Source organism: Cottoperca gobio, chromosome 19 (genome assembly GCF_900634415.1).
Source record: "Cottoperca gobio chromosome 19, fCotGob3.1, whole genome shotgun sequence".
Lineage (NCBI taxonomy): Eukaryota > Metazoa > Chordata > Actinopteri > Perciformes > Bovichtidae > Cottoperca > Cottoperca gobio.
Window position 1 is genome coordinate 270,001 of NC_041373.1, and position 15,000 is coordinate 285,000.

Sequence of the window (15,000 nt, forward strand, 5' to 3'; positions counted from 1 at the left end):
ATCATGCTGTATTGAAGAAGACTTGAGACTAGCGATTGAGATCAAAAACTCATTAGAATATGTTTACTGAGGTTATAAATCAAGTGAGACGTAGCGTCATTTTCTCAAAGACATCTATAAAATCTGAATTATGTTTGCACCAGGGAGGTCGCCACCTAATGGACATCAGAAAGAATGCAGGTTTAAGGCACCTCCGTTTAAGGGTCACTCTTCAGAACAGAGGTTGCTGCCTGAATTAAACAAAGTAACAACCAAAGACACAGGCTCTAAATCACAGCAGTGCATTGACCAATATGTTGTCCAACATTAATTATGAATCCACCAATCAGCCTCACCACTCCTTTTGAATTATTTAACAGTGGCATACAATGTTTAATTGAACCTGACCAGACTTGAAGAAGAGCAGTCAACCACTCTGGTGATTGACTCTGTGTGTGTTTGTTTGAGTGAGTGAGTGAGTGAGTGAGTGAGTGAGTGAGTGAGTGAGTGAGTGAGTGAGTGAGTGAGTGAGTGAGTGAGAAGCCTCTGTTTTCTGATCTGCTTTTAATTAGATGCTGGTGCAAACATTCCCTCCATGTTTACTTTTTGTCTTGATAAATTCTGTATAATTACAGAATACAACATTTTATACTCACCTACTGCTCTCACACAAAAATTTTTTTTATTAACAGCATCCCCAAACCCCTCTTTACCTACAGTAACTGCACTCACACACTCAACCCTCCTAAACAAGCTACATTCACTTTTGTAGATAATTCGCCAGCGGAAAGCATTCTAGCTTGCAACAACCAGATAACTACATGTTAATGCTAACTGTACACAATACTTATGAAACCAGTGGAAGTTGTTTTTCAACATGTTGATCTCTTAGTACTGTCTCTTTATGAACTCTGGTCTGTAGTTTGAGTGCAGTGCAGATAACCAGTGTTTTCAGTAAGACATCACTACAGCATCTACATCACAGGGAAGAGAAGGTAACTCACCATGCTATACATTTAGAAGATGCTCCCCAATATAACAAACGTGCAGGCACACAGGCGATTCTGTGATACTCAATATATTTCAAGACAGTCATGACAGTACCTGTGTAGGTCTACTTGAGGCGGAGACCATAACCAGAAATAGCTAAAGAAATGAATCAACAGTAAGCTTGTGATTATTCACTGACTTATGAAGAGCCTTCACTTAAACCTCACACAAAAAAACATGCACAATCATTTAAATGTCAGACAGACAGAAAATGCTAAGAGTCCTAATTGTTAGATAGAAAACATGTCACAAATTGTCTGGACTGTTGGACCGTTGGTTGGACAAAACAAGAAGCTTTGCCACATTTTTAACCAATTAATTGATTAATAGAGAAAATAATCTGCAGATTGATTGATAATAAAGAATAATCATTAGTTTCAACTCTAAAATAACCCATGGTGAAAGAGCTGTTTATATATTGTTACAGAGATTCTTTACAGATCAGATCAGTCTATAATAACTTTTCCCCATGCGGTGTAATCAGGAAAGAGGAGGATAACAAACCCTCATACAGTCATAATCAGCCCAAATAATTATATATTTTCTGTCTCTACGTTCAGTAAATGTGCTGCAATGTCTGAATAAAGCTGATAAACATTAACGTAAAAGTCACCTCTGTCTGAATGTCAAAATGCTATCACTTAAACAGCAAACATGCTCCAATGTTACAGACCAGGACAGTGATTTGACAGATTGATGCTTCTCTTACTCATATGGTATGATCGACCTTAAAGACAAGAGGACGGTGCACCACGCCCTGTCAGCACCGATCACACACTGTGTTGATGGGGCTGAGCTGAATTGTTTGGTTGATTGGTATGTAAGGGAATTGTGTAGCTCAGAGAGAAGACATAACATTTATGAAACTAAGAGGGAGGTCATTAAACTTTCATATTGAGTAAAAAAGAGCTCATCCGTTTGTGTGTGTGTGTGTGTGTGTGTGTGTGTGTATGATGGAGGACTATTGCTTTTTCCACTGCCATTTCACCCCTTGATGCATGCCCCCCCCCCCCACCCCCACCCTGTCCATCAGACGTCCCTGTATATTGTTATGTTTTGATTTAAAGGAGCATTTCAACAAACACAGAGGGCTGCTTCAAAAAGCCTAATAAAACCACTGTCCATTTCCTTTCATTGATTTTGACTTGTCAAAAACACGTTTCTTCAATGAGCAATAAACTATACAATACACAATAAACTTAATTGCTTTTCTGTACCATCCATCCATCGTCTACCACTTATCCGGGGTCGGGTACTTTTCTGTACCTAATTTTATCATTCTTTTAATTTCCCATTGAATGCATCATTTTTCGTTGTTATGGTCTTTTAAATGTAACCTTTATTTTGAAGCACTTTGTGATGTCTGTTTCAATATGTGCTATAAACTAAATAATTGATTACCTTTCATGATGATGATGTCACTGCTAATGGTGGTGCACAGGTACATGTGATGAATTAATGCTACAGGAGCTATATAAAGCCACAGCTGTGTGTAACGTAATAGACGACTGCTCTTTTCATTGAGAGGTCTAAACACTAGTGGGCAGTTGGTGTATTGAAATGCAAAAAGTGATTAAGGGTGTGTCTATGTCCATCTGTGGCTCAGGCTTGTGCACATGTGCAGGGATTTATATAACTTATATATGGACAGACATAATTTAATATCAGAATTATTTAGAATAGTATTTAAATTTATTGATATTGATTTTCGAGGTGGGGCTTTCTTTTAGGTGGCTAAAATATGCTTTGCTTCTGGCCTCGTGCACAGCAGTACATTGCTCAGCTTCTGTGCCAGTACTCCAGTCTGTTTCTCCAAACTGGGGGCGTGCAGACCGCCCCCTACTGTAGGTAATACACTGACTATGGAGAAGTACCTCATACAATCCCACTTCAAAACAACCAAACTATCCCTTTAAATGGATCGATATCCCCTTATACAGTCTATGATTGATACTTGCTATACTTTTATGTTTTACATTCTCCCTTCCTCAGCATGTGCTGCTTTTATTTAGGCTCCTACCTATTTTTTTAATTTCTTTTTATTTATGTATTCAATTGTATACTAACTAGGTCAGCAGTGTATGTAAATAAAAAGTTGTTTTGCTACACAGGCCGGTCAGCATGTCCTTACATGGGGAACTGAGCTCCCTTGATGAATTTAGGACACTGCTGAAGTGGCAGAATGGGTACAGTAAGTTTTATACTTACACAAACAAGCTCTGCATGGCTGCTCCTAAACACAGCCCGAACTCTCTGAAACATTCCTCACCCTCGCATATCTTTACACTGCTCCGACATATTCTAATACCAGCAAATATTACACTGCCACTGCTGGTTTCTTTCATCAACTTACAGAATAGTAAGATACCTTGAAAGGTTTATCAGGTGAGTGCTTGTGACCGAGGGGAAAGTATCCCTGTGCTGTGTAGCAGGATGAAAGCACCTGCTGTTAAGAAACATTACAGAAAGAAAAGACAGCATGATAACACTTAGTTAAAATGCCTCATACAAACCTATATGATTTTTCAATCATAAAATGTCCCACTCAATATGTAAAAACAAATTCAGGGATCTGTATCAAGATGGTTGTTCATAATGTGTTAATTCAAACTCTGAAACATCAATAATCAATATATATATATATATATATATATATATATATATATATATATATATATATATATATATATATATATATATATATATATATATATGTCTCTGACTGTAGGCATGTGCGCATGTGTCGCCCATCGCGAAGCAGAGCAGAGGAGAGAATGTGAATGCGCCTAAATATAAATAAAAAACTATGTTATAGAGGGGATTTTGCCCGGATATGAACACAGGTGTGCCTTGGGATTTTGGCTTGGTCTTTGGTGTGCCTTGGCCACAGAAAGTTTGGGAACCAGTGGATTAGATCATATGAAAATATAAACTAAATACATAAACACAAAATTGTTTAATCGTCACAAATAAACTGTTTTTCATTCAGCATACTATTAAATGTTATTTAACACATATTTATTGATATTAATTGATTTATCTCAGGTCATTTGTATTTAAGGTCCACAGGGGCACGTTTTTGATACTCAAGAGATAGATTATAGGTGGAGTGCTTCTTTAATTGACCTGCAGTGGCTTTCCATTGGAATTCTTTGCTCATTCCATTTCTACAGTCTGCAAACACAGACATTTCTCTGTAACAGAGATTAAATGAACACAGGCACACTGCTGCCATGCTGTTTGCTTTGTGCTGAGACATCAGCAGTCACCAGTAACCATGTATTGATCTGCATTCAAAGTGCACTTAGCAGGGAGTGTTGCAGTATTAGAGGGAGGGGTGGAGGAGGATGAAAGGTAGTGATGGAACAGGAGGAGAGGAGAGGAGGCAGAAGGGAGGAAGAACTATACAGAGAAGGCTGGAAGTAAATTTACTATTGCTGATGTAGATCACCACTGGCTTTACTGACTGTAGGTCAGGCTAATCAGAAATAATGATCCGCATTTGTTGCTCACGTACCATATAAACTACTGATAATCAAGAACCATTATCACTGTTCAACATAGAATGTGATCACTAAAGAGTCAGTTTTCCTATGGATCCACCTGGACAAAATATATTAAGTGTAGAGCTTGAACTCACAGCGGACCAACTCTGCACAAACATCAGTTTGCTAATGATCTAAATTGCTTTTTCGCATGTAATGAGAGCCCTGGAGAGAGGGTGGAGGAGGTGTGGCGCACCCTCTCCCAGATAAATACTAGGAAATCCATCGGCCCTGATGGAATGGATGGGAATACCCTACAGAAGTTGTGATCAGTTAAACCCTATATTCACTGAACTCTTTCAAGCATCAATGGACTCACAAATAATTTTAAGGTCAAGCAAAATGTCGAAAATAATCCCACTACGTAAAAGGACAAATCCCTCAGAATGAAATTATGTTAGACCAATAGCTTTACCGTAAGAAATTATGAAATGTTTTGAGCAAATTGTTACATCTAACTTAAAGTTTGAAACCAATGTCCGGTGGATGCTGTAGCATGGGTGTAAATCCTTCCCTCATAAAATGGACATACAACTTCCTTACTGAGAGGAAACAGTGTGTCCAGTCCATGGAGGACAGTCATCTGTTATTTAGAATCTAGTGTGGTCTTTGTGAAGTTAACCTTGTTGATATTGGTCTGCAGTGAATGTGTGGATATACAGTATTATTACAGAAGTGATAAAGTTGGAAAGCATTGGTGTTGAAAAACCTAACACCAACCACAGCAGATACAAACATACAAATGGTGGCTGAACTACTGTCGATTCTAAAATAATGGGCAGGCAATTTATTAAACTCAACTGTAGAGTGACTCAGGCCTTTATTTGAAAAAGTCTAAAGGCTTCTATTTAATTTGCCCTGTTTTATAATTAGACTTCTAAACGATATTGTATCATAATTGTAATCTTCCCTGTTTTGTAATTTGCTATTTATCTATCTATCTATTTTTACCTGCGCTCCCAACTATTTTGATAATCAATTAATCATTTGAGTCTCTTTTCAAGCAAACATTTTGTTAAGAGGGGATGACATGCAGCAAAGGGCCGCCCGCTTACCCAGGTGACCTACTGGGGCGAAGCACTGTAGGACTTTTAAAAAGTAATCGTCAGTAATGTAAATATAATGACTAAGTGGGTACAGACAAATAATACAACAGCTAGAATAGTCCGGTATATTCAGAAAATGACATCACTACACGTTTAATAGACAAATCAAGAAAGACAATGGCAGATTAATTGATAAAGAAAATAATGGTTGCAGCCTAACATTTCACAGCACTGATTCCATCAGTACAACAGTCAAGTCATACTCACCACGCTGCTGCTCAGAATTTCTATGCATAACAAAAATACTGACACACACGCACACAAACACACAGTAGCTAGAATAAGACAATGTTGCAGTAACCCTGCATCCCTACTATATGAGAGGACATGTATATCATGATCAACAACAACTGCAACAATGTACTACAACCCCAGAAATTGGGACTTTAGAGGACTTTATGTGCAGTCAGACTGATTCCCAGTCATTACCATACAACACTGATGAAAAATACTTTTTGTTCTGTTTCTGTGATGAGTTTGTCCAGTTAATAGTTTTCCTGTCTGTACTAAATTGTACCGTCTTGTTGATTAAGTGTTGCTATGCTACTGCCTTTTCCTCTTTCCTTTCTGTATCTGCCAATACCATTTGACTCTGATGAAGATGCAGTGCACTTCCAAACATTAGTCACTTGCGCTTAATGAAGTATTAAATGAAGCAGAGTGCTCTGGTGCCTTCCCTGGGTTCAGTGCCTGTGAAGTGGCCCTCACATGCTGCCTGCCCTCCGAGCTGCTCCACTGCAGCAGTAAGATGTTCTCAGGTGGATGGATCCACCTTACTATCAGTGCCACTCTTACAAAACCACACTGTACAGAGAACTCTAACACTGCAGCAGCACATTGCATACTGAAAACACATGATCTAGTGACAGCTGGCACTTATTCTGTGGAAAGTATGGTGGTTGTTGGTGGTGTGGCAATAGTTTAAAGTGGTGCAGACAGTCTGAACTGGGCTAGTCTACTTAAAGGCCAGCACAAAACCGATTGGTGATGTACTGTATATTGTAAAAAAAACAACAGGGAATAACACACACTCACTTTATCACCTGACGCATTGCGATCCAACACAGATCTCAATCTCCAGAAATTAGACCCATCCCACAGAACTAGCAGCTAGACAGTGAGAGAAACACGTCCATCCCCCCTGCATCAAGCAACATTACCATCTGCTTTTTTGTACAGTCCAAAATGAGGGATACACGCTAAACATAACTGACACAAGAAATAAGCATTTCACACTGCAGGATTTATACTGACAGGATTCAAGTTTTTTGTAGAATTGATATACTTGAATAGATTTTCTCTTCGTAGATTGCACTATTGTCTCTCTTCTTTTTTGGGGTTCTGAATCCTCACACAGGAGGATTTTAGGCTACAGGAGACTCACAGTTTAGCAACAAGTGAATGAATTATATTGCGATGAATATATACAATATTGACTGATATGAACACATTGTCATGATAAAACTTCAGACAAATAAAAAAGTATTCAATACCTTACCATAGACTTTTGGCAAATATTTTGGATTGCAGGATAATATATAATCTCAATAAATATTCCACTTCTGTGCTGTAGCAACACTTAAACATTGCAGTGCATTTATGTCCAGCTTCACTACTGTTCAGTAAAACACAATTAAGATTAATTTATTAACACAAATGATCATCATTTAACTTGAAAACAATAAACTGACTACAATCTTGAACTGCTACTGAATATATAATATTTAAAAGTTGTCTTGATATTGGAATGTACTGCTTTATACTGAGAGGTTAAAAAACATGCAGCTTATCAGGTGTGTTATTGCAGATTGTAAAGGTTGATCACCTGGTAAATAATTATCAACCTTAGGTGGACATTCAAGATCAACTCATTCAGAATTATTGATTGTGTTGCCATGGTGAAGTAAATATGTTAACGTGTGATATAAAGGCTTCTATCTTCTTAGCTCAATTTCATGCACTATTGGATGTTTTGGGAACGCTTTGGACTGCAACACATACTAACTACTCGGTCTAATGATTCTTTCATAATGCGACCCTGAAATGTCAGGGGAGATAATGGTGTAATGGGCTGTTAGAGCCCAGGCTATTCAGCATTTATCTCCCTATTTCGATCCACTGGTCGACTAGTCATTACCGCATCAGTACAGACAGACCTTGTATGTAAATACACTTTTTTTAAATAGTGCCTACAGAGATGGATTATAGATTGTTATTGATGTTATACGTGTACAAAAGTGTACCGTCTGTGAATACTAATGGTCCTCAATGTGTAATCCCATTCACCTCATTTCAACAATCATTAATATCGGACTCTGAGAAATTGTATGTATTGTAATGTACTGATTGATAGTCTGTAAAATGTCAGTCACTGTTTTCAGAAATATGTTACTTTGTCTAAAAAACAGCTCAAGCTGTATGCTTTAAAGAATGTCTCCAGCTATTAATTATCCAAATTGTTGCCAATTAATTATCTGACAAACAACAAATCAGTTAATTGGTTGATTTAGTATTTCTTACATTTTCTATAATATGTAGGTTCATCCTTTTCTGCAGTTATTATTTTAGAAAACTAAACAAAATATTATTTACATTTTTTTAATTATATATAAACCTTGATTTTTTTAACAGATATTTTTTTAATGAGATTTTTTCATTTCTGTATCATAATAATTTAACTTCCCTTTTTGTTATAATACTACAAAAAAACTATGTACAAACATTAGGTCCTACTACTCACCAATCTATACATTGGACCCTTCAGCCAGTATATAAAGGAATTCAACTTGATGACATTCTTTGCCAAGCGAGCAGCACATTACAGCGACATTATGCTGAGATGGGGAGTATACAGCCTGTTGGGAGCCACTGTGTATAATAACCACAAACCTCCACTACAGTAATTCTTTCCTCACCACAGAGTCATGCATACAAATCTGGATATCAATCCAAAGGGTTTTTGAAAACACTGGTTTCCAAATGTTTTCTATTCATTTTCTGCAGTTTATCTGGGTCCTGAAGGCAGCAGACTAGACATCCTTTTCCACAGCCAAATTAACAGCTCCTTCTGGGGGGAAATATTTAAACCCTCCAGTTTCTTCAGGGTGTTCCCCTCCCAGTCGGACATACCCAGACGATGAAACCAAACTACATCAACACATGGAAAAAGAGATGATACTCTATACCTTCTGAATGCCTGAGCACAGACACCATACGGAGGGAACTCATGAGGGCTGATGAACTCAGGTGAGGACTGGAAAGTTAAATGAAAGCTTTGGTTTCACATGTAGCTGCATGTGAACAGTCAAGTGCAAAGTCTTTATTGCTATTGTATATTCAAACATGAAATTATGCATTTCCAATGAGAAATTATATTAGACATGAAATTGAGTGTTCAATAGGTAATAATGTGTAAGTTAAAACAATTACAAAGATCTGCGGACTGTTCGCCTGAAAACATTTCCAATCTAACTTGGAAGTGTCCCTTTTGCTTTTCTTATGTATTGTACTTATGTACTGTATGTATGCATGTGTAGGATTAGGGTTATTATTTTATTTTATTTATTTTTCTTTATTATCGTTATTATATACTACACTATTATATGATATAATACCTATATTATGTACTATTATTCTTTCACTATAAAATATCCAAACATTGAAGGAACAACGTGATCTGTAAGTGGATATAAACTAATGTTTGCTCCTGCAATAAAGTATAAAAAAAAGAAGAAAGGACATGTCTTGTAATGTCAAAATGATATGGCAGAAAATTATTTTTTTCAGACAATTCTTTTCATTATCAATTCATCAGTGAATTATTGCCTCAATTATTCAGTTAGTCGTTTGTCCAACAGTCCAAAACGTCAAGATATTCAGTTTACTATCATAGAAGACCAGAAAATATAGACATTTGAGAAGCTGGAACCAAATAATTTAGGATTTATCCTTTACTCAAAATGATAAATCCATTATTAAAATAGTTCGATCAAGTAATCAATTCATCGACAAATTGTTTCAACTTTACTTATTTGTACAAACTCAAATGTCATGGATTTTGTCTTGTTTTTAGAAAAATCAGTCAATCAGCATGTTTTTTTTTAGCAAGACTGTGATTAACATCTTAACCCAAACCTTTTCTTTCAACTTTAAAGCTGCATTAATCTGTTTTTATGGCCTTTTTAGGGCAGCACACACAAGATGCTGAAAATCACACATATTCAACATATTGTAGCCTATAAAGCTCATATGCCTCAAGTATTAGCAAATAATTACTTACACATCTGTTGTTTGTGAAAGCAATATTCACTCCTCTGTTTTGCTCTCCAACTTCTGAGGAAAAACATCTGGCTCTTTATCTGCTAAACGCACCACTGTGTTCACCAGCTAGTCTAACTTCTGCTGCCATAGTGCACTGGGCAGGTATTGTACAGTGGGTTTATCTGATCTTTTTCACTAAAAACACCAGCCTGCTATTGCTACACATCAGGTTAATGAGAGCAGTGAAACTGAACCCAAACAGTTACGTATGTTGCAGGCATTAAACCAAATGATATTAAAAAAGCTCTGTAGAGCTGAGAGGAAGTGTAGAGTAGGTGAGAATGCTCTTTAGGTTTGCCACTACAAGTGACTCCTCTCTCATTACACATAGTTATTTTACCCAATATTGACAGAAAAAATACTGCCTTAATATATTAAAGCATCCATATCACCCCCTTATTCTTTGATACTGATGCTGGAAACAATGGAATCATGTCTGCCCTGGCAGAAAAAGACAACACATTAGGATGACATTTTAAATTAGTGTTAAACTTACATACATATTAAGACTTTTATTTCTATATTTATGTGCCCTCCCCCTTCCATTAAAAAAAAGAACAAATACTCAGGTGTAGTGAATTCACGTGTGATAATGCACGTTCCTCTCATGTCCTGTACAAGCTTCTGCTTCATAATGAGAAGAACATTAAAAGACCCCGCACACACAGACAGTGTACCGTGGCATTACTTTAGCGTAGCAGCTAATTGAAGTGAAGCAGATGCAGCAGACTTCATGCAGCCAGACTGCACCGCACTGCGCCCCGCTTCCACCCAACACACAACCAGCTACTACAGTCTGTGTGCTGCTCAACTCCTCGTTATGAGACAATGACATCAAAACACCTTCCTCCATCTCTCTTGACCTCCTGTCTTTCTTACTGCCAGTCATTATGTTTTCACACCTCTCCCATCCTTTAAGTCTGCTGTCAGCATGATGCAGACTGACTGACCAATGACTAGTATCTCGAGGAGCTGTCATCCTTAATGCGGTAAACTCCCTGCCCTCACCACACACACAGCCGAGCAGAAAGACGCAGTGACACCCAGCACAGCGCCGGCACTCGGCTTCAGAGCAACAGAAAAAGGACTTACAGTTCGCAGGAACTGGATTTCATCCTCGCCTTCTCCTCCTTCGGCCATGGTTAGCTGTCAAACGGAGATACTTGTGTTGTATCTGGTGTGGACAACAGACTGGGTGTGCGCGTGCGGCGGCGTATGGGTGTTTGAGACGGCAAAAGCCAACGCACAGTAGAACTCGTCTCTCATTGGATGGCGCGTGCTCATCGAGGGAGGAGCTGCACAGGTGTGAGCAAGTGCGTGTGCGCGCGCGAGCAGTTTGCCCCCTCTCTCGGCCAGTTATGTATGGAAGCTCATTCCCGCCATGACCGTTAACAAGTAAATTAATCCTTTCATACCAAGTCATGATTCCAATGCATGTGTCTCTTGAAAATGTATCTGGTATTTTTCTATTTTTTATGGTCTATTTAAAAAATAAATAAAAATGCCATTACCTAAAACGAAGGTTGAAATGCTCAAAAAGCCAAAAATATAGTAGGCTATAGGCAAGTATCTAAATATTCATATAATTCATTACAAGTATTACTAATACAATTTTGCATTACTTAAAAAAAAAATGCATATCATAACTTCTATTTATAAAATATGCTTACTTTCCTTTATATTTAGCAAATACGTTCTCTAACAATTAAGTATTGCATCTCCATAAAGTTGGGGGACTCAAAAGAGAAAAAAAATGTTAAGCATTGTGCAACACACCCTGAAATATGTTGACTTTTGTAGTTGTGGGTCAAGTGCCAACAACGCTGGCCCAATTCCAATCCAGCCCCGCCACCTTCACCCTAACCCACTTCAACTCAGTTATCGCGTTCGCTTGGAGGGTCGGCCATATTAACCATATATTGGGAGTGGAAGTGGATTATAAAATCCTCCAACAGCGAGTCTACAACAATCCCGAGTTACACACATCTATTGCACGTCTGTCCGTCTTGGGAGAGGGATCCCTCCTCAGTCTCTCCCTGAGGTTTCTTCCATGTTTCCCCCTTTAATTGTGGGGTTTCTTTTAGGAAGTTTTTCCTTGTGTGATGTGAGGGTCTAAGGACAGGGGGTCGTAACCTGTACAGTCTGTAAAGCACACTGAGACAAATGTATAATTTGTGATATTGGGCTATATAAATACATTTGATTTGATTTAACGAGCTGCCCTTACTGACCATGTGCAATGCTGTTTGTGTCAGTCATGGAAGACGCTGTGTACACATAGTTATGTGTAAACATTCACTTGTAAACGACTCAAACAAAGATAGGCATTTAATATTGCCATACAGACAACAATCTAATGTACCCGTGTTCAGTCTAGAAAACAGTAGATGTGTTCATTTGATTGTAAAGTTTTGTACAGGGACTTTTTCAAAAACCAAGCAGTTCATAAACACGAGAAGAAGTTTACAAAAAAAGAAATGCCACCAAAGATGCTTCGGAGTTCTGTTTCTTCCAAGAGATGCTGATACCAAACTATGGTTAAGAAAAATTACAACAGTTCCCGTTTTTCCGGAGAGAAGGATCTTCGTCCCAAAGCTTGATGCAGTATTTATGCCCCACAGGGCAAGAAGGGAGCCGTTCAGCTGTGAGTGTGACGACAATGACCTCAGATGACATCACTTTGACATCATTCGGGGTACTTTTTCAGACTTGATAAAGCTCCTCCAGAAAGCTCCAGAGAAGACATTAAACCGTTTTCCCCCTAAATAACATCAAAATATTTTTTGTTTACGAGTGTCGGAGATGTAAACTCAGAGAAAGACAAAAACAATGTAAAATGATTTATTTTCAACAAAAAGCACTGTTCTATTGCTCCCGTTGTACAGTGTCTGCAATGCCATCATTTATTCACAACTTTGTTTTTTAAATGAAAGAAAAGGTTTCATACAAACTATCAGCCACTGCAGCACCTCAATCAGTATGTTACAGAAACCTAATTTGAAATGTACCTTCATTTTGTCATTTTTCACGATCATGGAATGAGTAGGTACTGTATGTTATGTAGTCCACATACAATACAACACCGATAATACCTGGTAAAATGTCAACAATACGTGGCTGTTGATGTTGAAAACTAGCCATACCTCAATGTGTGAGAAGCTGTCTTTTTAATGGGTGTACACTGGGAGTTAATTAAAATTGATGCTAACTACAAAGGGTTAACCCAGTTTACCAATTTAATAATTTGAAGATAAGACTTAATAACACTGCTTTGTTCAATTTAGTCTTTACAACTGAGCTTAAAGCACTGTATTTCATTATAAAATTATACAATTACATTTAGTGGTAGGAAAAAAACAAACATATCTTTTATTATTTGTGTTTTCATCACAATAGTTGTTTTGTTTCTTATTAAGTCAGAAATAAATTACATTCAAGTGTGTTTCAGTGTCAGCTCTACATGGGGGTACCGTGGTTTTTCCCGCATTGAATAATACTTTCAATACTTTTAACATTTTGACTGTTGTCAATACTGATTTGTTCTTCACTCTGATGAAAACTGCACTGGGTAGCAAAAATGTGTGATTTAATACTTTTGAAACAGATGAATTTTCATACTGCTTTATAAAATAAAATACTATAGTAATTCATATAGATCTATAAATGTGTCCTATTTCACAATTATTTGCATTCTTATGTCATCACAGTAACATTTGGAAGACAAGTATTTATAAAACCTCCGACTGGACATTGGCTTCTACAATCCCCTCAGAAATAACTAAATTAATGGACAATCAGCAATTATCAAGGGGACTGTATCACTGTGAAATAGATAAATACAGTAAATGGTTGTTGTAGGTTCAGATGTCTGGAGGCTGAAATGTACTTCAACAGTTTCTATTGATACAATTAACAACACAACTAAGTAAATTATTATTTATCTATTAAATAAACATTTTTATAAAAAAGTAATTTAGTTCAAATGCCTTCTTAACAAAATTATTTTTAAAGAGCAGCTGAACAGCAGATCTGACTGCCATCTGTGGTCCAAAGTTTCCCCTCTGACTGCAACCGACATCATTGATGGGTGTGGTTGGTTGTGTTAGAACGTGCTCTGTGGCCCGTTTAACCACACAACAGGGATGTTGGAGGGTTGGTGTGGACACCTCAACATCACTGCATCAAGGTGAGAGGTTAAACCACAGGAGGTCAGTAGAGACAAGATTTTTTGATGTTAAGTTAAATAACATTATTTGTCTCCTGCTTTAGTGATAACACTTGCATTTTGCACCAACAAGAAAACAAAGATACATCTTTTTGTTATAAGTTTTCTTAAATCAATGGAATATTTAACTATTTTTGAATTGCAACATTTAATAAAAACTTTGGCACTTCAGTAATTAACATAAACCATTACAAATGTATTTAAGCTAGTACACTCCAGCCTCCATGCAAATGCTGATTCACACAAGAACAATACAATAATAATAAATGTCTTAAATACATATATCTGTATGAAAACATATAAACTTTAACACACACATCTAAAATGTGTGAATTCAGTAAACACATTTAAAACGACATTTGTCCAGGGGTTGTAGTGTAATTAATTTGCCTTTATACATATTGGATTTGGTATAAATTAAAGATTCAAACATTTGGGCTGTTTTGCTCAATACTTTTTGAGTGCAAATAAATTGGTCCTTACCACCAAGTATAAAACTGTAATTAAAACACGTATTGACCACTGCCACTTAATGCAAGAACAGATTCCTAGTATTTTTTATGGATTCTTTGATCAGGTATTTCCAAATTAAAATCATTATTTTCCTGATCAAATTTCTTCTAAAGGTGTTCTCATTAAAAAAAAATTGTTGAATAGTTCAACATTTTGGGAAGTACACATATTCACTTTATTTGCAAGTGTGAGATAGAAAGTTTGATCTCATGTATGTGTTGAGCTCCAGAGCTGGAGTCAGGACACGGTTATCCGAGCTTCA

The 15,000-nt window shown here is 37.1% G+C and overlaps 1 protein-coding gene across 1 annotated transcript in view; it reads right to left on the minus strand.

The window, feature by feature from the left end:
• The window catches only part of ryr2a (ryanodine receptor 2a (cardiac)), a 184,866-nt gene extending 173,664 nt beyond the window's left edge, over window positions 1-11,202 (minus strand). The window contains exon 1 of the mRNA XM_029456240.1: window positions 11,093-11,202. Within this exon, the coding sequence (XP_029312100.1) occupies window positions 11,093-11,140 (48 nt within the window). The 5' untranslated portion in view covers window positions 11,141-11,202. The remainder of the gene's footprint in view (window positions 1-11,092) is intronic.
• Between the last annotated feature and the right edge of the window lie 3,798 nt (window positions 11,203-15,000).